The sequence below is a fragment of the Pipistrellus kuhlii genome, unplaced genomic scaffold (genome assembly GCF_014108245.1).
Source record: "Pipistrellus kuhlii isolate mPipKuh1 unplaced genomic scaffold, mPipKuh1.p scaffold_m20_p_10, whole genome shotgun sequence".
In the NCBI taxonomy this organism is placed as follows: Eukaryota; Metazoa; Chordata; class Mammalia; order Chiroptera; family Vespertilionidae; genus Pipistrellus; species Pipistrellus kuhlii.
Window position 1 is genome coordinate 33000045 of NW_023425405.1, and position 22171 is coordinate 33022215.

A 22171-nucleotide genomic window follows, 5' to 3' on the forward strand; every position below is an offset into this window, starting at 1 on the left:
TACTTAATTTATAATTGCCAGAACTTGGAAGCTACCAAAATTGTTGTACACACAACAAACTAATTATTCACGTATTCTTTCTCTCTCAACTTCAGTAGATGAATGGATAAATCAACTGTGGCATTCATACATATTGTATGATTCCAACTATATCTGAGAAAGGCAAAACTGTGGAAACAGCATAAGATCTGTGGTTGCTAGGAGCCTGGGGGAAGGGACAGAGGGGTAAATAGGTAGAGCACAGTGGACTTTAAGGGCAGTGAAACTATCCTGAATGATACTGCAATGGTGGATACACGACATCACAATTTTTTAAAAACTCACAAAGTACTGTATATCACAAAGAATGAATCCTAATGTACATTACGGACTTCAGTTAATAATAATGTATCAAAATTGGTTCAGCAAGTCTAACAAATGTACCACACCAATGCAAGATGTTAATGGGAAAATTTGTGAGGATGGATGCAGGAATGGGGATATATGAGAACTCTGTACTTTCTACTCACTTTTACTATAAACCTAAAACTAAAAAAAAAAAAAACCTATAAAAAAGTTTATTAAAAATCAAAATAAATTTTAAGACACATGATTAGCAATTATCAGAATTTAGTGCTTTTCAAGCTATTAGGCAGTTTCCCCCATACCAATTATACACATACTCTTTTTTCTTAATTGTTTAAGTAATACATATGTCTCTTTTTTCCTCGATGGACCCCCCCCTGTCCACTCCCACCCCTGAGGGCAAGCCCCCACTGCCCCAGTGTCCATGTCCATTGGTTATGCTAATATGCATGCATACAAGTCCTTTGATTGATCTCTAAACCCCTCTCCTCTCCTGCTCCTTGTCTCCGGATCTATTTTTGTTCATCGGTTTATGTTGATCATTATATCTCACATATGAATGAGATCATGTGATAATTATTTTTCTCTGACTGACTTATTTCGCTTAGCATAATGCTCTCCAGTTCCATCCATACTGTTGCAAATAGCAGTGTAGTATTCCATTGTATAAATGTACCACAGTTTCCACTCATCTGCTTCCAAATCTTATAATAGCTATTGTAAATTGTGCTGCTATGAACATAGGGATGCATATATCCTTTCTGATTGGTGTTTCTGTTTTCTTGGGATATAGTCCTAGAAGTGGGATTACTGGGTCAAATGAGAGTTCCATTTTTAAATTTTTGAGGAAACTCCATACTGTTTTCCACAGTGTCTGCAACAGTCTGCATTCCCAACAGTAGTGCAGGAGGGTTCCTTTTTCTGCCCATCCTCTCCAGCACTTATTGTACTCTATTTTTCTTCAAGGATTCCCCTATGATGTTTTAAGTTCCAGAAAGACTTATGAAGTATGGTAGCATTATACTTCCCTGGCTTCTTAAAGTTAGGTTTAACTATGTACTTTGTAGAATGTAAGCTGCAATGGCGTGTGTTAACTTCCATGTATGGTTTTAAAAGTTATTCAAGTTGCCATGTTTCCTCCTACAATGCCTTGGACCTATATTGAAATAAAACTGTCATCAGCTTGGGTTCCCAAGTAATCAAATGTGCAGACTTGCTCTTCTAACCTGTAGTGACATGTTACTTGCATGGAAATCAACAAGTGTTAATCCATCAAAAATTTGTATTTCATTTGTTTGTGCTGTATACCCCTGGTAACCTATCATGATTTACATTCCTATCAAACCTGATCTAGTTTTTGTAATCCCATTCCAATGATATATTATTCACAATCTCCTTTTGATTCTTGAAAACAATGTTCCTAGTCTCTCAATTACCACAGTAGCTTATCTGCATCTTCTAATGACATTTAACACTTTAAACCTTGTATTACAATTATATGTATACATGTCTTATCTGACCTTCCAGAATGTTTTTTAATGACCAGATTATGCCTGATTATCTAAGTATACTTCGAGCACCTACTGGAAAATGTGCCATAACTTTGACTACTATATAGATTTTTACTCAATAAAATGAAGTTCCCACTACAGACATATTAGTAGGCCATCAAGAAAAAGAAAACACCTATGTAAGTAAAAGAATTACTGTTTCTTCTCAAATTTTATGTATGAAAAAAATACAAAACAGATATTTTCTTTGGGATTAGTTCTACACACTTTGACAACCTCAGTATTCTTCATTCTGGAGAACGCAGTTTCTTTTTAATTTAAAACTATATCTCTACTTCAAAGAAATCTGCTACAATCAACAGATACTCTTAAATGTTAACAGAAATGCTGAGTATACTAGACAGAAAATCTTCTAAGAAAGAATATTTTAAATTTGCTCAAGAGGTATTTTCTGATGTCTCTTAGTCTTTCCTGCATATTTGGGTCATGGCTGGCAGACATTTATGTTTCAGACATCACTTGTTATTTCAACAAACAGCCTTGGGCATCTAGGTCAAAACCTATAACTTATATCTTTCTACTGTCATTCAGTAAAATAAAGGTTTAAAAAATTATTTCAATAACAACTAACAGGAAACATCTAGCAGTGAACTACCAAGAGCAATTTTAACTCTACCTTGAAAAAGTTATATATAATATTCTGGTTCCCTGTTTTCAAGAAAGTATGAGAGAAATGAGAGTTTATAATCTATCTGGTAAAAAGAATCTAGACATAAAAAGATGAATAACTGAATACAAAGAAGCATCTACCAAATGCCAAATGAACACTCTAGCAAACAAATGCAAGAGAAATTTATTCCTAAGTACTGTGGAGAAAACCAGGACCTAAGCTGGATATTTAATTTAAAAACAATAACAAAAACAAGCCTGATGATATTTGTGAGAGAAGGAAGAGGGAGGAAGTGGAGAGGGAAGGGTGGGATGTGTGTGTGAGCAGCTTAGGGCTATATAGATGGCCTTTGAATTGAGGGATAAAGCCTTGACACCTGTCCTATGGCATGGACAATGGAGAGCTCCTTCCTTGAGTTTTCTAACCTTAAAAGATATGTGAAAAGTCATCTTTCAAAAAGATAGACTTGTAAAAAAAACTTCTAACATGGCTTAATGAGAATGGAAACGGATTCTGAAGAGAAAGATTTTTTTGGAATAAAGAACAAAAGTAATAAAGAACTGGTTCACTAAAGACTTTTTCCCCCCTTCTTCTGAGACAGGGAATAAGAGATTGAGATATGGAAAGTACAAAGGCTATTTCTCAAGTTGAGAGGAGATAAGATGAGGATATGGCCCCTTTTTCCTCAGTGAAGTAAAAGACAGAGTTCTCTTGATAAATGGGAGTGCTGGAAATAAAGCTGAGACTTGAGATATGTGACAGAGATTTGAAATAGCTGCTATAAGAAATCTGATAAGGAGCTCACATGATGGCAATGAGGCCCGGTTTAACGTAGGAGGCATACATTTGTAGTGAACCTAAGTTCATGGTTTTCTCCAGTAACGTATTTCTAACCAGAAAGAAACAGTTGTGATGAGTCAATACAGTGAATCCAGAGAAAGTTGAGAAATTATAATAAAGGACTCTAATGTTTTGTAAAAGTGTACACTGAAATGCCAAATCGTAGTTTAAAAAGGAAGGAAAGGGTTAAGTCAGAAGGAGGAGGATATCCTGGAGGTCTCGAGAAGAGCTGAGGAACTGGTAGAAAGTATTTGAAAAAGTGGATGTCCTAATAATAAATAAATAAATAAATAAATAAATAAATAAAATAAATAAATAAATAAATAAATGAGAGATCATGAGTTGAGTCACTGTGAGAGGGTATTTGACATACTCACTTTAAAGGACTCTTAGGGTGAGTGAAATTTTCTCCCTCACCCTCTCATAAGTGGTCTAAAATTTCTTTTTTTAAAAGTTATGCACTGATAAAATACTTCAGGAAATAGCCGAAGCCGGTTTGACTCAGTGGTAGAGCGTCGGCCTGCGGACTGAAGGGTCCCAGGTTCGATTCCGATCAAGGGCATGTACATCGGTTGCGGGCGCATCCCTGGTAGGGGGTGTGCAAGAGGCGGCTGGTCGATGTCTCTCTCTCATCGATGTTCTTAGCTCTCTATCACTTTCCCTTCCTCTCTGTAAAAAATCAATAAAATATATTTTAAAAAAAAAAAAGTACTTCAGGAAATAGTTCCTCTGAAGCATTTCAAACCAAAAATTGGTCTGTTAACTCAAGGGGAAGAAGCCTGACGAATGAGGAGAGCAGAGACTGGAGAGAAGGGATTTCTTTAGAAGAGGTACTTTAAAGGAAGTACCTAGATGAGGGGTGTTTTCTGAAAAGAACTCAGAGAGTGTGTGCCCTGGAGGGAGGTTGAAGGGCACAGAGACTGGGTGGCGATGCAAGTCTGCCTGGCTATAGTGACAGAGCAATACAGAGAAAAGCTGCAGGGCTGTGAGGAATGACTGCTTGTCTGAGCTTGCAAGGTCAGGGTTCCCATGTGCTTACTTAGGACAAATGACACCCGGTGGTAGACAGCAAGACTCTGTTTGTCTAGAAAGGTACCCAACCAATAAGGACAGCTTATGGGAATGAGGTGATACCAATCAAAATGAGGAAAGAACTTAAGTTCTGAAAAGTTGTAAGTAACCCACAGGAAAAGGCACCTCTCACATCAAGGGAACTGCAGATAGGAAAACCCTAGTAATGACAGACAGCACCTGCAAAAGAAGTAGGGACAAGATCAAAGCCCAGGGGGCCCTTCCAAACTCTAGATTTCCCATCCTGAGGTAGACCTGATGAAGCCCTGACATTAAACTGGGTTAGGTTATATATTTAAAAGACTAGTAATACCTCAAGGAGACTAAAAAAGAAAAATGAGATATGCCCCAGCCTCACTGGAGAAAATATCCAACAGGGCTTGTTTAAAGGCAGTGAACTGAAAGTATTAAGTTGCTTTTTATTTGCATCTTGAATTCAGGAAAAAATATTTATATCTGAATAAAACTAAAGATTAGTCTTATAAAAATAGGAATCTGGATAGTCATTAAAGCATTTCATACAGAGAATAGATAAGACCACTTCCATTGTCTCCTTTTGTACCCTTTATTTAAAATTAATTTGAATGGTTTTTTTGTTAAAGGTGTCAGTTTCAGATTGCAGGATTTGTAGACTGACATGTCTCCAAATGCTGCTTCCATTAATTCAGGAGGAAATGAGAAAGAGTAGAAAAGAGAAAAGTTGGGGATTCAGGAACAATCATGAAGACAAAGTTCACCCAAAATTTAGACATATGAGTAGTAGACTCAGGTGCACAAAGAAGTGGAAGACAAGGCTAGACTTACTATATATAGGCTTTATGCTGTAAACACTTTAAAATTTTCACACTGTCACTAAATGTCACAGGGAAAAGGCAGAAAACTGTCTAAATTATATAGCAAGTTACCTGCTTTTAAAAGAGAAAAGAATTCGTTCTAAAAATATCTACTTCATTCACAATCTTAAATAACTTGAAGTGGGGGAAAATTAGTGATAAGTAAACTAATAACTGGGTAATGGAATAAATGTTAAGTTATTACATTCTGATGTTTTTATATGTTAAACTGCTATATTAAAATAAAACAATGCTTGATTACCTTATCTTTATGACTTGCTTTAAGCTACTTATATATCTGTGATTTGGAAACTGATTCACAAACACCTGGTAATCTAAATTTAGATACCTGATTTTAGGAGAAACAGAATACTATTTGTCTTGAAAAGTTCAGGAAATAATCCAATCCCCCAGGAACACAAAAGTGAACTAATAAAAATGCTCTGATGCAGTCTGAACTTTTCAAAGTGATTCTTAAAAATTTTAACCTCTATAAGCATACTTTAAACAGTTTTCAAACCAGTGAAGCAGATAATCATTTGTAGGCATTATTGAAGGTACATTTAACAAAAAACCAACTTAACTTCAATGAAGGTCTAACACTACAACATAAACCTTTAAGAAACCTTCAGAGAAAACATAAAATAGATTACATCTTAGGTGACCAGAGTTTAAATTTAGCATATGAATATAATTCAAAGGAAAGAAAGGGAACACTATTTTAAGGCTAGAACAACTTGTAGTAGTCTGAAACCACAAAAGAACCTACATGGTTGAGCTAGGTCATGGGTGGAAATAGAGTAAAAACAATTAAATACATGAATTTTTATCTATAAAGGAGGAGGTAACTATTTTTTAACTTTTTATATGAGAAGTAATTTCACACAAAAGAACCCAAAACCAATATAAAATGCATTATAATTAGTATCTGATCCACTGACAAACAAGATATTGTTTTAAATAAAGGGACTTTCTACTGCAACATAATGCTGATATTGAAAAAATGTACAAAATCTTCTAGTTTGTACATAAAGTGGCTGACACCTCACAAATCAAAATATTCTTAATCTATAATATCTTTGCAAAGAGATTGAATGTGGTTGGTTTGAGTTTCGTTTTACAAAAAAAGGTTTTCAAACTTCACAACTCATGACAATCATTAAGAAGAAATATTTGACTCAGCTAAAAGACATCTCTTGGTGCCTAATATGAAATTCACTTTTAGATCCCTTTCCCTCACCCTCCCTCCAAGTATAATAGATAACATTCGATTGGCTCTACATAACTCATCTATACTGTCAAGTGGCAGCTCTCTTAACACAGATACTTATTTCATTGAATTTTATGAAGAAAAAGCCTTGAGGAGTCATCATCTATCTTCTACTCCTTACAGTAGGACCATCTTTAATCAATTTGTTTGTTTTAAGAATAACCCCCAGTTTTTATTCTCCTATTCATTGGAAAGCCCAAAATAGATACCTCTTAACAAAAGGTATTTTTCCTTTTCTTAGTGTTTACTTCTAATAGAAAAATTATCTGAATTTCTACATTATGAAAATCTAAAATAGCTTCAGGACAAAACCTAATTTGAGAATCTCTTACAACAAATAAATAGAAATATTTATTTGAATATATGTATAAAAACAAGTTTCTAAAACAGGTTAAAAAACCAGGCAGACATGGGTTTGAATCACTGTTGCATCACTTATTAGCTGTGGAATCCTTAAGTTCTTTAAACTTTTTTTTTAACCCTCAAGAAGGAGATAAAAGATTTAAGGTCTATCGTGAGGATTAAAAGCGATGATATATTTAAGTGCTTAGATAGTGCTAGCACATAGAAGTACTCAATAAACGTTCATTGTTGCTGTTACTACTATGGCACTTCCTTATTTTAAAAGTGTTCTTTTTGTTTTTTGATCCAGCAATTACAATAAGAGTATATGTGTCTGCCAAAATCGGTTTGGCTCAGTGGATAGAGCATTGGTTTGTGGACTGAAAGGTCCCAGGTTCGATTTCGGTCAAGGGCATGTACCTTGGTTGTGGGCACATCCACAGATGGGGAAGTGCAAGAGGCAACTGATTAATGATCCTCTTTCATCGATGTTTCTAACTCTCTATCCCTCTCTCTTCCTCTCTGTAAAAAATCAATAAAATATATTGTAAAAAAAAAAATGTATATATGCCCAAAGAAATACTGCATAATACTGAAAAATCTGGTTGAAAAAGAATATTTAACATGAAAAATTCTTATATATAAAATTAGATGAAAAAGGCCATTAAAACAGAATGTATATGATTATAATTTTTAAATTTGAAAAATGTTTTCAATTCCAGTTGCCATGCAGTTTTTTAATAGTTTCAGATGTACAACATAGTGAGTTCTCTGTATCTATGATTTTGTTTCTGTTTCGTTTGTTCATTTATTTTGTTTTTTAGATTCCACTGGTTGTCTAGAAAGACATATGTTACTTAGTCTCATTTATTTCAATTTCACTTATCATAATTCCCTCCAGGTCACTCATGTTGTCACAAATGGCAAGATTTCACTCATTCTATGGCTGAGTAATATCCCGTTGTATATATGCGCTACCTCTTCTTTATCCATTTGTCTGTCTTTGGGTACTTCGTTTGCTTCCATATCTTGGCTATTATAAATGCTGCAATGAACATAGGAGTGAATATTCTTTTTGAATTAGTGTTTTGGATTTCTTTAATAAATACCCATAAGTAGAAATGCTGGGTCAAATGGGAGTTCTATTTTTAATTTTTTGAGGAAACGCCATACTGTTTTCCACAGTAGCTGCAGCAATCTGCATTCCCACCAGCAGCATTCCCACCAAATCATGTCTAGTTTTAAAGGTTCCTTTTTCTTCACGTCATCCCCAACATTTGTTGTTTGTTGATTTATTGATGATAGTCATTCTGACAGGTGTGAGGTGACATCTTATTGTGGTTTTAATTTGCATTTCCCCGATAATTAGTGATGCTGAACATCTTTTCATACATCTATTGGCCAGCTGTATGTCCTATTGGGAGAAATGTCTTTTCGGGTCCTCTGCCCATTTTTAAATCAAATCTTGTGTGTTAAGTTGCATGAGTTCTTCATAAAATTTTGGATATTAACACATTATCACATCTATCATTGCTCAATATCTTCTCCCAGTCAGTAGACTGTATTTTTCTTTTGTTGATGGTTTCCTTTGATTAATATGAATGCAATTCTTAAAAAGTAGCTTGTTGTAAACTATACCAAAACATGAGCAGAAATGTCATACTTTTAGGTGCTATTACTACAGGTAATTTTAAATATTTTTAATTTTTTTTAATTTTTCAATTATTCTACAATGACCATGTATTGCATTTATAAATAACTTAAAAACATATAAACAAAGTAACTTATTTTTCTGACTCTAAGTTTCTCCGGAGAGGTAGACTCAGAGAAAAGAAGTAAAGAGAAAAAGAGTGAGAAGCACTTATTTTTTAAACCAAGTTTTATATGTTATTAATTCTGTTATATTAAAATTACTGTTTTGAATTATTACTTTCTAGCTTTAAAGTTAAACAAAACTTACAATATGACACCTCAGTTGTAGCACATTTAATCATATCTCCAGGATAATATTTCATTTGGAGATCAGTTGGTATGTATTCTCCTGTTAAAGTAAATACTAAACTTTGTAGTACAGGGAGACTAATTAGATAATGGAAATGGCCAACTAGAGCTTATGCATAAATTTATCACTACATTATGTCACAGATTATTTAAAAAGGCAAAAAGTCTTTCTTTTGATGAACATTAACTCAGAGAAAGTAGATGGATCATTAAATGTAAATCCCAAATTTCCTGTCACAAAACTGCTATGGTACTGAGCTTTGGGTATGAATATTGTCACATCTGTGAAAAGACATCTGTGAAAATAAGCAAGAGAAGCCTATCAGAAAGACAAAAGCAAACCAGGAGAGAACAGGTTCACTAAAGGCAAGAAAGTTTATAAAAAGTGGAAAGTTATCAACTACCAAAAGGAGATGCAAAAGAGATAAAGTAAAAGTAATGAGGAAGATTTTGTTGTTAATCCTCACCTAAGAATATTTTTTTCCATTTATTTTTAGAGAGAGTGGAAGGAAGGGGTGGGAGTGGAGAGAGAAACATTATCACCAATTTTGAACTTTTCTCTCTTTGACTAAAATGCTTGCTTATTTTTAAAAGTATGCTATTTAGTAAGTATTGCCATTAAACTTTCCACAAATGATCAGGCTGAAGCTCACTGAAGTGAAGCTTGCTGAAGGTCACAGCATTATAGTTACTCTATGAACCCAGTTTATTTCTTTTGAAAGCTCATAATGCTATTCTCTCCATATCATATTGCATTCTTTGACTTTCTGAGTATTTGAAATGATTCTATTTTCTTATTCAACAATGTCTCAAAATATAAGAAATTCCATACATTTAATGGCAAATTTTGATGGAAAAAATATTATCACTTAAAGATATAAACTGCTTATAGATACAAATCCGAATTTCAGAAATGTCAAAAAATAAATGTCAAAATGTTAGTAACACGGTATAACACACTTTCACAACTTCCCCAAAGCCTAGCCTATAATTTCTTATCAATCTTGGAAAGGATTCTATCAAAACATCAAGATTAGAATGCTTAAGTGTATTTAACTTCAGAACTCAATTCTATTAACTATCAGAGTGCATTCTTTGAATTTTCTAGTTTAGATTTGAAGAAATCTATTTTTTGTTGTAGGCAAAAAGTCCATATTCTTTTGTTTCTCCAAAATAATAATAAAACAAATTTAAGTCATGATATGTAGGTTAATTTTTAACATAAGTAATTCTACAAAATGATGAAATAGTTAAACTAAATGTTTAATAAATTAGAAGGAATAAACTAACTGTATCTACATCTAGCATACATGAAATCTCACTCTTTTTTGAAACTAGAATTTGAGTCTTTCTTATTCTAGGGTTACTTTCACAGCTCTGAGAAAGCTTATGTCAACTAGGATCATCATTTTGCAATGAACAATGTCTCTCACACTTTATATACAAATACTGGAATAACAGTTTACATAATTAATATATAATAGTCTACATTATCTCTGAATTTTTACAATGGTATATTATAAAACCCCATTTTAATATTTCAAATACTGGGTCTTACTAACTTTTGAAAAGAGGTAATAAAATACTTTTCAGCTTAAGTCCGTTTTCAGCTATTCAGCTTAATAGGGGCCATTTTTTTGTCCAAAATTAAAAAATAAAAAAAATAAAATTTAAACTACAGAATAATATTAAGTTGGTAATTTCTGAAGGACATCTCTATGTATGGCACACTAGTGTACTTTGATTAATTATTTAGTTGTGATTTAGTTTCTCCTCACATACGGCAATCCACAGCATGCTATGGAAACTCATCAAGCCCACATGCCATCCAAATTAAAAAACGGCTTGTTTTTTCCAGTTTGTAGTAAGGGTAACTTAATTTAGTTTAATTTTGCATGTTATTAATATAGAAAACATTTGTCTAGTTTTAAAGGTTCCAAATCATTTTCTTTCTCTATGAATATGATGCTGAATATATAAAAATATATGTCATAAACACTGATAAATTTTACAAAGGAAATAAATCACATATTTTAAAAGATTCTTAAGGAATACCTGACCATAACTTATTGAAGTAAACCAATATGCTTAATATATATTACACAAGCCCCATGAAAACTTCCTTAAGTTATAGAACTAAACACATCGGCATAAATTCTAATTCTATTATGAAGAACAACCATAAACAACCTTTGTTTTGCTGAAAATTGTTACGTGATAAAAATATTACCTAGGAATAGGTTTCAGAAACATGTCTGGGACAAATGATATAAGCAACCTCTGTGAGCAGGCTATTATGACAAGTAAATAATAAGTTCAGTTCAGTGTAACAACATACTCTAAAAAAAAGCACACTGGAATTGTGAATGGCTATTACTTTTCACTGAATTCACAAATCATGTTGCTAGTCTTAAAGTATGATACTCCTTTAGGAACTAAAAGCTTAACAGACATACTAGTACAATTTTGCCTGCCAGGGAAAATGCCGTAGTAACGGGCCATAGTTTGAACTTAGTCTAGGATAGATAAGGTAGAACATCATTTGGAGTTTTTGGGTTTTATCACACACAGTAGAAAAGACAAAATCTAAAGTTTAAATTTTTAATTATAGCCATCATCAAGGAGAACCACCCCAGAGTTTTAATTCTCAGGCTTTGAGTAAGTCTACAAACCACAACAGATTTGTTCTACGGGATTGTAACAAAGGGCACTGCACACAACCTTTCTCCAGATTTTTACATGCCTGTATCAGTGAAAAGGCCAGTCAACACTCAGTAAAGCTGAATGAAGTGCACTGTTTTAAGTGTACAGTAAAGCTGAAAGTAAGTGCACTGAATGAAGTGCACTGCTTGTTACACAAGTGCGAGAATACTGAATTAAGATGGTTAAGTGGTATAAATTTTACCTGAAAATGACTTCTCTGTCAACTGTGCTAAATTCAAAGACTTAAAATTTAACCTAATGTCAGAAAAAATCCAAGAGGCCAAATGAATAGTTAAAATATTACAAAGTCCTTCTCCATGAATCAGTTATGTGCTTCAAATTTCAAAGGACCTTAAAGGATAACTCATTTTAATTTTATATTTTTCACAAATCTTCATAATACATAAAATTCAGACATTCAATTTATAATACTTCTAGGCTGAATTAAATGTGCTGGCTTAATGTATTATAACAAATATTCCTTGGAGATTGTTCTGTTCCATTCTTAAAGAGGCAAAATTCTCAATGACTATTTTACTTGAAAATAAATATATATGTCATTTCAACATAAGTATATCAGTTATAGGATTCTAGTTGTTCAATGCAGAAAATTTGGAAAATAAAACAGAAGTGAAAAAAATATCATAGTTCCCTTACTCAGGGATTTTTTAATACAATAATTATCAAAAAGTGCCACTTGTCTCATTTGGCATTTGTAGTTCCAGAAAATCTTCCATAAAAATTTGGATGAGATTTCTATGCATATTTATGACTTATAAAGAGTAGCATACTAGAAAGATCAAATACAGGCAAACTACATGCAGGTCTCTATGCTAAGACAGCTCATCTTGTACTCGTCAGATAATGACCTGTCATGTTTACTTTATGGTTTTCCGCAAAACAGAGCTTAAACAAGGATGAAAAGGTAAAATCATAACTGGCAAAGTCACTGTAAAATATAGGATATAAATTTAAATCCTCAGTGGCATTTGTGAATATAGATGACTTGGATGAATCACTTTTAAAATAAATAAATATACATGCTCATTAACAATGTCAAAATAAGTTGACTTTATTTTGGGTGTTTCAGCCACAGAAGTTGTTGAGATCTATATTAAGTACTTGAGACCCTGTGCATGAAAATTCATGCACTGGAGGGGGGTCCCTCAGCCTGGCTTGCCTCCTCTCACAGTCCGGGAGCCCTCAGAGGCAGGAGGTGACCTGGCGATCAGGGGAAGGCGATGCCCCATCACACGTCTGCTGCTTCCACTGCCGGCATTGCAAGCCTTGGCGGGCCTGGTTACCTGCGCCTTTGGCAGCTCTGGGTGGCAGGAGAGCTGAGGGGACTGGGGGACACGAGGCAGATGCACATCTTTGAGGGCATGGCAATCAATTAGCAAATTCCCTCCTTATTGGCTGTGGGTGCTGCCATCTTTGCAACCATGTGAGGGTCAATTAGCATATTCCCTTTTTTGTTAGATAGGATACCTTAGAAAAAGTCTGAATAGTGAACTGTGCCCTACATCAACCAAAGAACTTATATGCATATATGCATAACCATTAGACACAGGCACTAGGGTGGTAAAGGTCTTGGAGCAGGGGCAGGGGCAGGGGCACATGGGAGTAGGGGTGGGCTAGAAGGGTCAATGTGGGGAAAAGGAGAAATAGGTAATAATTTCACCAATAAAGATTTAGTTTTTTAAAAAGTCAAACCTTTGCCTGAGATTATACTTTTCAATATAATTTTTTTCATTTTTTATTAATGTATTATATGTGTACATATCTTACCATTGCCACCCCATCCCCATATATGCCCTCAACTCCCAGTGTTTTGTGTCCATTGGTTATGCTTATATGAATGCATACTAGTCCATTGGTTGATTTACAATATAACTTTAAAATTTAAATAATAAACTTTATTAAAATAGGTTAATTTATTACCTACAAAAATACAATACTGTCTACCTCATATTTTATTTGTAAATATACATTATAATTTTTAAGTGTCAGCTAAAGTTTAATTTGGGTTTTGCATTGTGTGTATTTGTTTTACAATTCTAAAAAAGTTAAATTTTAGCTTGAAAACTTTAATAACTGAAGAATTCACAAAATATATAAACAGTTATTCCTGACTTTTAATTTGAGGAGCTTATAAAAAAATATAAACATCCACGCTTACTCCCTATTTCTCTTCTTCCTGAACAATTCAGTCTAAAAGCCATCAAGTTATGGTAAGCAAAGTAGGTATCAATGTAGGGTGGAGGTAAAGGCTGAAAGATATTAGTTTTGTATCGGGATTAGTCATGTAAGACTACACAGGGTGTCCCAAAAAATGTTTACACAGTGTATATACAATGTTTATTAAAATATATTTCATTTTCAAAATGTAATAGAATCTAGAGCTATCAGCTGTTAAGTATGTGACAGCATTATGTCTAAAATTACAATGTATATACATATCTTACCAAAATGTTTCACAGAGATACAAAGTGAGCAAATGCCAATAGATTGGCTCAGTGTAGGGCAAACCTTCAATTTGTAAAAAACACAGTATCTGTGAAGTGCAATAAAAAGAGATATGCCTGTACTCTGTACACATATCTAGTCTTTGGCATTGCCTACTTAGAAGAGCTAGTAGGAGCAACATCCCAGTAACAATGAGCACATCTAGTACCCATATCTTGGTTTCTAGATACCATTCTCTACTAAGAGGAAGCAGAGTTCCTTGGAGAAATAGCTGGTTCCAGGAGCAGGGAAATGAGAAGTGCAAGTTGAGCCTAGAACATTTTTAGTAAGAAAATACTCAAAGACTGCTGATCATGTCAAAAGGACACAAATGCCAAGTTAAAGAGGCAGACATCAGCCTGAAGTGGCTCCCATTCACCAAATCTGGGACAATTTGAACATCAAAATCCTATCTAATAAAAAAGTAATATGCAAATTGACCATACCTTCGATACACCCACAAGCCAAGCCCACCCTGATCTGGGACACCCTTCAGGACAAACCAGCCGGCCCCTACCCATGCACCAGGCCTCTATCCTATATAATAAAAGAGTAATATGCAAATTGACTGTCATTCCAACACACAAGATGGCTGCCCCCATGTGGACACAAGATGGCCATCACAAGATGGCCAGCAGGGGAGGGACCAGGTCTGAAAGGGAGGGCAGTTGTGGGCAATCAGGCAAACAGAAGAAGGCAAGTGGGAGGAACCAGGCCTGCAAGGGACGGCAGTTGGGGGCAATCAAGCCTGCAAGGGAGGGTAGTTAGGGGTGACCAGGTCTGCAGGGAAGGGCAGTTTGTAGGGACTCAGGCCTGCAGAAGAGAGCAGTTGGGGGGGGGGGGGGGGAGTTAGAGGTGACCAGGCTGGCAGGGGAGGGCAGTTAGGGGCAATCGGGGTGGCAATGTATATACATATGTATATACATATATACATATATGTATATATTGTACAATGTATATACATATCTTACCAAAATGTTTCACCACGCCTGCAGGGGATGGCATTTAGAGGTGACCAGGCTGGCAGGGGACGGCAGTTAGGGGCAATCGGGGTGGCAGGGGAGCAATTAGGCATCAATCAGGCTGGCAGAGGAGTGATTAGGGGGTGATCAGGCTGGCAAGCAGGAGCAGTTAGTTGCAATCAGGAAGGCTGCAGGCAAGCAATTGGGAGCCAGCAGTCCTGGATTGTGAGAGCGATGTCTGACTGTCCATTTAGGCCTAATCCTACCGGGGCTGGGCCTAAACGGGCAATCAGACATCCCAGATTGGAGAGGGTGCAGGCTGGTCTGAGGGATACCCACCCCCTTGTGCACGAATTTCATGCGCCGGGCCTCTAGGAATGAAAATAAAGCCATGGGAGGCGGGCAGAAAATGAAAATTTGATGAATAAGTAGAAGAGAGTGGAAAAGACTTCCAGATAACTTTAATCACTTGAATCAAGAAGTTAACACCACCATCTATGGCTCAAATCAGAATCATGTGTCACCTGATAGAAAGTATACTGCATCACATCAGTGTTATTCTTATCAAAGATACATAATTGCTCTGTAATCTTCAAAAATGGCAAGATAATAAAAGACAAAAACTGACACAGATTAGAGACTTAAGAAACTAAATGCCGCAAGTGATTTTGTACTGGATCCTTTTGCTGTAAAGGACATTACTGGACAAATGGGAAAACCTGAATGGGATCTGAGAATTAAATTGAATAATGTATCAACATTAATTTCCTGATTTGGGGAGGATATATTTTTGATATATAGGAGGATGAAAGCACACTAAGATGTAAAGCAGAGGTGTGACAAATACATTTTCTGAAAGATTACTCAAGTAGCAGTATTAGGACTATGGTCTTAATATATTAAAAATATTTAAATAGCTTTTCAATCACTTGTCAAACAGTTTAGCAAATACAATGCAAGTTTTCTAACAGTGTGCCATCCTAATGGATTTCCATTCAGAGTTCAAGACCTACTTAATCCCTAGTAGAGAGGAAGAAACAAAAATAAAAAATAACTTACTCTTCTCAATGGCTATTGGCACTTACTGCATTTACAAAATGTATGGTGCATTCCAAAACTATGTGAAATATGTCCCCTTGCATTTTCAATATTCATTACTATATCACTTTACAAAGCCACTCTGTGTTTAATATAAAGCTACATATTTATGGTAGTATAGAGCCTTTCAAAAGGATGTATGCAAAAAGACATATTTATAAAAGGCAATAAATTATTTTTCAAAAATTGCTTTCATAATTTGCTTGTTAAGGTTAGGAGGAAACCCTAAACAAAAAAACACATTTAAATAATTATTTTAGACTACAAAGAGTTCCATAAGAAAATTATTTAAAATATATAGTATGCCACTATTTGTTCATTTAAATTCAACTTCTGGAAAGCATTTAAAAATTATGCAATAAAACCTTTTGCTGTTAAATATGCTCCCTCTTAAATCTGGGTCTTAATAAAATTAATGGAAAATAATTCTTGATATTGTATAGTTTAAAACCATGTGCAAAATATTTTACTTATTAAATAAAATGCATACTATTTTCTATGTTAATAATTATTGTACAAATATATAATCTTTTAATACATATGTTACTTTATAAAACCTTTAAATATTTTTTTTCTGTAAAACTAGTTTTAATAAATAAACATTTACAGATGGCCTCTGTGGTAAGCTGGAGCAAATCATTCTAACTAATGATAGAAAGAATACTTTTGATTCCCTGATTAAATAGAAATCCAGTATAAATTTTAACTTACTCTAGGACAGATAAATGCATTTAAGTGGTATTTTAAAAAAGGATGGTTTGATGGCTACATTACAATAGACAGTAAAGGAAGAACAATTTGATTAACCCACAGAATGTCTTAATTCAAATATATTCAATATTTCTGTCAAATGAACCAAAGCATTATAAGTCTAGCTAATCACACACTTTAAAGAAACACAATAATCTTAAACTATAGATTACTACCACTTAAGGGTATAATAATGATATGCAAAAGACATAAACTATTGAAATAAACTATTAAATGACCTTATTGGAAATGTGATCCTTCCTACTTAGCTAAAATAAATATCAGAAATGAATTTTAGAATATAAAAACTAGTTTAAAAAATACAGATCATATAAACATTCACAAAATACTTATTTATGTTAAATTGAGTCATCTACAAAATAAAATTGGATTTTACTGATTATTCTTTTAGTTAACATTTATACACATGACTCAAGTCAGAATTTCCCTGCTAGTCCCTACTCCCCAGGTGTGGTAAATTAGCAGAGGGTGACTTTTTTGGCTACCATAGCACTATTTGATATGTTACAATAATATAGAGAACATACAAAAGAGATAAAATATTTTATAGAGGAAATTGATATAATTTAGTAGAGCTATTTATTCCTTAAGGGCAATAAAATTACTGTGGCTATATATATATATATATATATATATATATATATATATATATAAAATTGCATTAGATTAAAATGTTAACCCTTCATACCCCAATTCTCTTTAAAGTTAGAAAGCTGATGGTAGATATAGAAAAGCTATCAAAATGAAGAGAAACAATACTTTTCCTTATAGGCTTTCTCCCTTACCTTAGAAGATGAAGAATCACACTCCTGACATATCCATCCATAGCCTGTTTGTTTAGGAGACTTTTTCAAAGGAGGATCCAAACAGCCAAAATGGTAGCACAGTCTGCATTCATCACATCTGCAGGGTAAACAGATTTAAGGTATATCTAAATATTTTAGAAAGCATCTTTTTCAAAGACAAATAACAATTTCCCATTTGAATTTTATCATTGCTAATTCTTCCTTTAGTTCACAAGATTATTAAATTAATGTTTATGACAAAAACAATCTAAACCTAAAATAATGGTAGGAAAAACAAAATATAACAAATGATAAAAAAAAATATCATTCAGAACACTTTGTAATAGAAATGTTAAGGTCATATGAATGAATATATGTGTTTAAAACTAACACAATTTTTATTTTGAACTTCAAGGATTAATCATTTTTCCATTAGGTAGCTTAAAAATATGATATGATACATATAATTCAAGATTATTAATTCAATTCACTACATTGTGATTATTCTAAAATTTTTTTGAACTCTAAGGAATTCTAAGGCTATATACACCAATTTGTAATCATTCTATACAATTTATATCTCATCACTCTTTCTCCAAGTTAATGTAGATTATATAATTTCCAAATTTTATAGAATGCTATCACAATCTATAGCAAATAGAAATCATTCTAAGAACTAGATGTAATTTTCTCAAAATTTACCTGTCATTTTTTCTCAGTGTATTTGATTTTCAAAGGGCCTCCTAGTACATTTTAAATCTTATTAATAAATGTTTTATAGTGTCTTTGCCACCTATGATGTACAAAGTCTAAAAAAACTATCATACCTATTCTTCGTTTCAGACAATCTCATCCTGCTGACAATGAAGAAAGATCTGTATTATTTCAGTGTCTTATAAAAATAATTTTTTATCAGTTGGAATAACATGACCAAAATTGAACAACAAATAACAAAGATGTATACATCTTATAGAAAGAATTATATTCCTCCTTTTCTTTGTGTTCTCTTTTAAAGTAAAAAACAAACAAACAAAAAGCAAAAAAAAATTTCTTTTTTCCAATCTGTCAGATTCTTTTCATACATTGTTTCTCTTACTGATTTAAAAGTTGAGATATCCACAACTAAGAAACCAACGGGGAAATTATAGGACCCACATTACTTGAATATATGCTAACACTAGTTAATAACCTTTCTTAGAAAAAAGGGGGAAGCACACAACACACAAAAACTTTTTTTTTTAATCACAATAGGATTATAAATATACATTTATACTAAATATTTCATATAATGTTACAAAACCCAATTTCATTTAAGGAATCAAGTATTCAAACCCATTTAAGGAATCAAGTGTTTTCAGAAAAGTTAGCAACTTAGCTAAATTATTTAGGTATAAAGAAGCTTAAGCCGAAACCAGATTGGCTCAGTGGATAGACCGTCGGGGTGTCGACTAAAAGGTCCTGGGTTCGATTCCGGTTAAGGGCATGTACCTTGGTTGTGGGCACATCCCCAGTGGGGGGTGTGCAAGAGGCAGCTGATCGATGTTTCTCTCTCATCGATGTTTCTAACTCTCTATCCCTCTCTCTTCCTCTCTGTAAAAAATCAATAAAATATATTTTAAAAAAAAAGCTTAAAACACAATTATGTCATAAAGCTTATGCATTTCTTCCTCTACAATATTCTCCTTATTAGACTCAAGAAATGCATTTGAGGTGAAGTAGGAGGGAGAGTTTACTGTGGTAATTCTAGCTATGGAAAAAAATAAAATCAAATAAAAATAACAATACTTTAGTTACTCTGCCAGTATTATAAATAAACCATCTAAAATCACATTTGAAAGCAGTTAAAAATTTTAAATATCTGTGTTCTGACATTAAGAAATAATAGATAATACTAGCTAACATCAAATGTAATACAGACTAAATGACAAACCCACACAATTTGATGTTCCTTCTCCTTAATTTATTTAACTTTCCATAGTGAAAAATTCAGTTAAACATATAGATGGTTATGAGAACCTTTAGATTATAAACATTTCTGAGTTTATGAGAATGGAGAAATTTCCAAATAATCGAGGCCATATTCCTTCAAGCAAACTAGTATTTCAATCATCTTCCAAAGGGAAATTTGAAAAGAATCACATTCTTTACTTCAAGAAAATACATTAAACATAATTTGCACGCTCTTTGTCATCTCAGGGTCATGAGTATGGGTAACAGACGCTGCTATGTGTCTAACAGTGTGCCAGCCTTTTGTGTTTGCAGCGAGTACCATCAATCTGCCAGTTCTGTCTGAATTCTTGTATTCAACATTTTTATGTTTTCAGAGTCCTCACTTGATTGAAAAGTTTCAGCCACTGTTTTCTGATATTGTCAGTGTATTTGTCTAAGCAACATTTCCTCAACAGTAATTTATTATGGACTTAGAAACCAGACCACTAACCTCATTAAGACAAATTCAGTAAAAAGACACAAAAATGAGAATTTCTATTGAGCTAAGTATATGGACACAATTTTCAGTAACTATATTTTTTGCTTAACTTTAGGTTTTTGGGCAATGTTCCTTACAGTTCAGAATGCCAATAATCTGGGCTCTTGATAGGTGAAGAGTTAGGTGTTAATGTCTTCCTAGCTCATATAAAATTACAACATAATTACTGCATATTTACTTCATAACTCTGTCATAATAACTTATAAATTAAGATTTTCATTGTATATTCAAGTAAAACACCATGAGGAATATAAAAGTGAATCTTAATTTATTATTTTTTACCTTCATGTACGCAGGTGATTCTTGTTGGTATAGCTATGAATTTCCAGCTAATAAACTAAGAACAAGTTTGTTACATTGATATAGTTCCAATTTGTAGATGATTTCAGTTAATAGTAAAATCAAGTTATCTTTCAGTTCAAGAATAAATGCAAAAGGATAAAGTACGGTTTATATGCTAGATTTGTTAGAATACAATGTTGAAATATATGCCATTTGGAAATGAGCTAATCCTTACTAATACTTTCAATCGTGACACATTTAGAATGACTTAGTCTACATGTGGAGCTCTGGTGTATTTGTGATGGGGCCCCGAGGTGAGGAAGAATTTGCTTGTCTAAATTAAGGGTAATATTTATCTCAGGTTATAGCTCACTCACCAGTAAATAAAAAACTGCAACTCCAAGACTAAATTTAAAAAAGGAGTATTTAATACACTTAGAAACTGCCAAAATCCAGAAGAGAAAAAAAAAATAACTCAATATTAAAATCCTTATCTCTGTTAATAAGTAAATATTCAAATAAGCTTTTTCTAGAAATGACTACAATTATTTCCATGAGAAAAAAATCTGTGTTTTTTTTTTCTACACTAGAATATTGAATTGAAGAAATCTTTATGTGCTGATAACAAAAATATACTGAATGACACAGGGAACCTGAGCAGAATTTTCAAGATTATACCACAGACCAATGTAAGAGATATCATTAAGAATCCTACGAATCAAAGAACAATGTAAATGGTGAAAATAGTGGGTTTCTTATTTCATGCACACACACACCATTTTGTAAACCATAGCAAATTCTGTCAAAACAATTTCTGGCTATGTTACAAATTTATATCATTTTAAAAATTCAATATTTAGAAACTCGTAAGAGCCTGCAATCATTATGCTACCTAAAAACAAAGTAGAGTTGAAGTAGTTAGTGGTGAAATCATTATTGCTGGTCTTTACCTTTACTTCTTACATATTCTTGTAAATACATAATTACAGCACATATATAGTATTTATCTAAATAAATAATGAATAAAATGTTTTTAAAATCTTTTGCAAAAGCAGTCATCGACCCACAAAAGCATAGTAATATAATAATATACTTTATTAAGTAATGCAAATGTCTATGTAATAAAAACAGACTATTATACCAATAGCACATATGTTAAATAGAAAGGAAATGTCTTAAAATATTCAAAGAGAATATAAAACGAGACAGTAAAGAAATACTATGAAGTTTTTAATAAAATGCAAACTAGATGCTTAAAGAAGTAACCTTTAAACATCTAATAAATAATGTACACATTAATACTATAGGGCACTCTAAAATTACAATTTTAAATGAGATTAAATGAATCCCATTTATAAAAGAAAAACTGATTGTTTAATTAGATTCTTATTAAATACAATTTTCTTGGCAGCAGATTAATAATGGATCCAGATAATAAAGCAGCTATATATATGGCCTTTTACACACTGATTTAACAAAATGCAGTGAGCAAATAAACATATTTCTATATGTATTTAAAATACTTACTTAGCACATGGTTAAGTATAGCACCCTAGACAAAGAAGAGGAAGAAAATGATTTATATTCATATGTCCTATGATCCATATAACAAGCAATCAATCATGTTTATCTGATTGCTGAGAATATACATGCAATTCAAAGAGAGTCAACTGATTTATTTCCTCCTGTGTCCA

The 22171-nt window shown here is 33.2% G+C and overlaps 1 protein-coding gene across 9 annotated transcripts in view; it reads right to left on the reverse strand.

The window, feature by feature from the left end:
• Nucleotides 1-22171, reverse strand: part of PHF14 (PHD finger protein 14) — a 150080-nt gene that overhangs the window by 37396 nt on the left and 90513 nt on the right. For 3 of the 9 annotated variants that reach the window (XR_006740965.1, XM_045578351.1, XM_045578345.1), the window contains exons 17-18: nucleotides 18535-18564; nucleotides 17708-17825 (exon numbers count right to left, since the gene is read on the reverse strand). Coding sequence is in view for 8 of the 9 variants with exons in the window: in XM_045578351.1 (XP_045434307.1) it covers nucleotides 17708-17825; nucleotides 18535-18564 (148 nt within the window). In the remaining variant the exon portion in view is untranslated. Of the gene's footprint in view, nucleotides 1-12737; nucleotides 12933-17707; nucleotides 17826-18534; nucleotides 18565-22004; nucleotides 22030-22171 lie in introns of those variants that run through there. The other 6 variants (XM_045578335.1, XM_045578330.1, XM_045578354.1 and 3 more) reach the window with 6 other exon arrangements.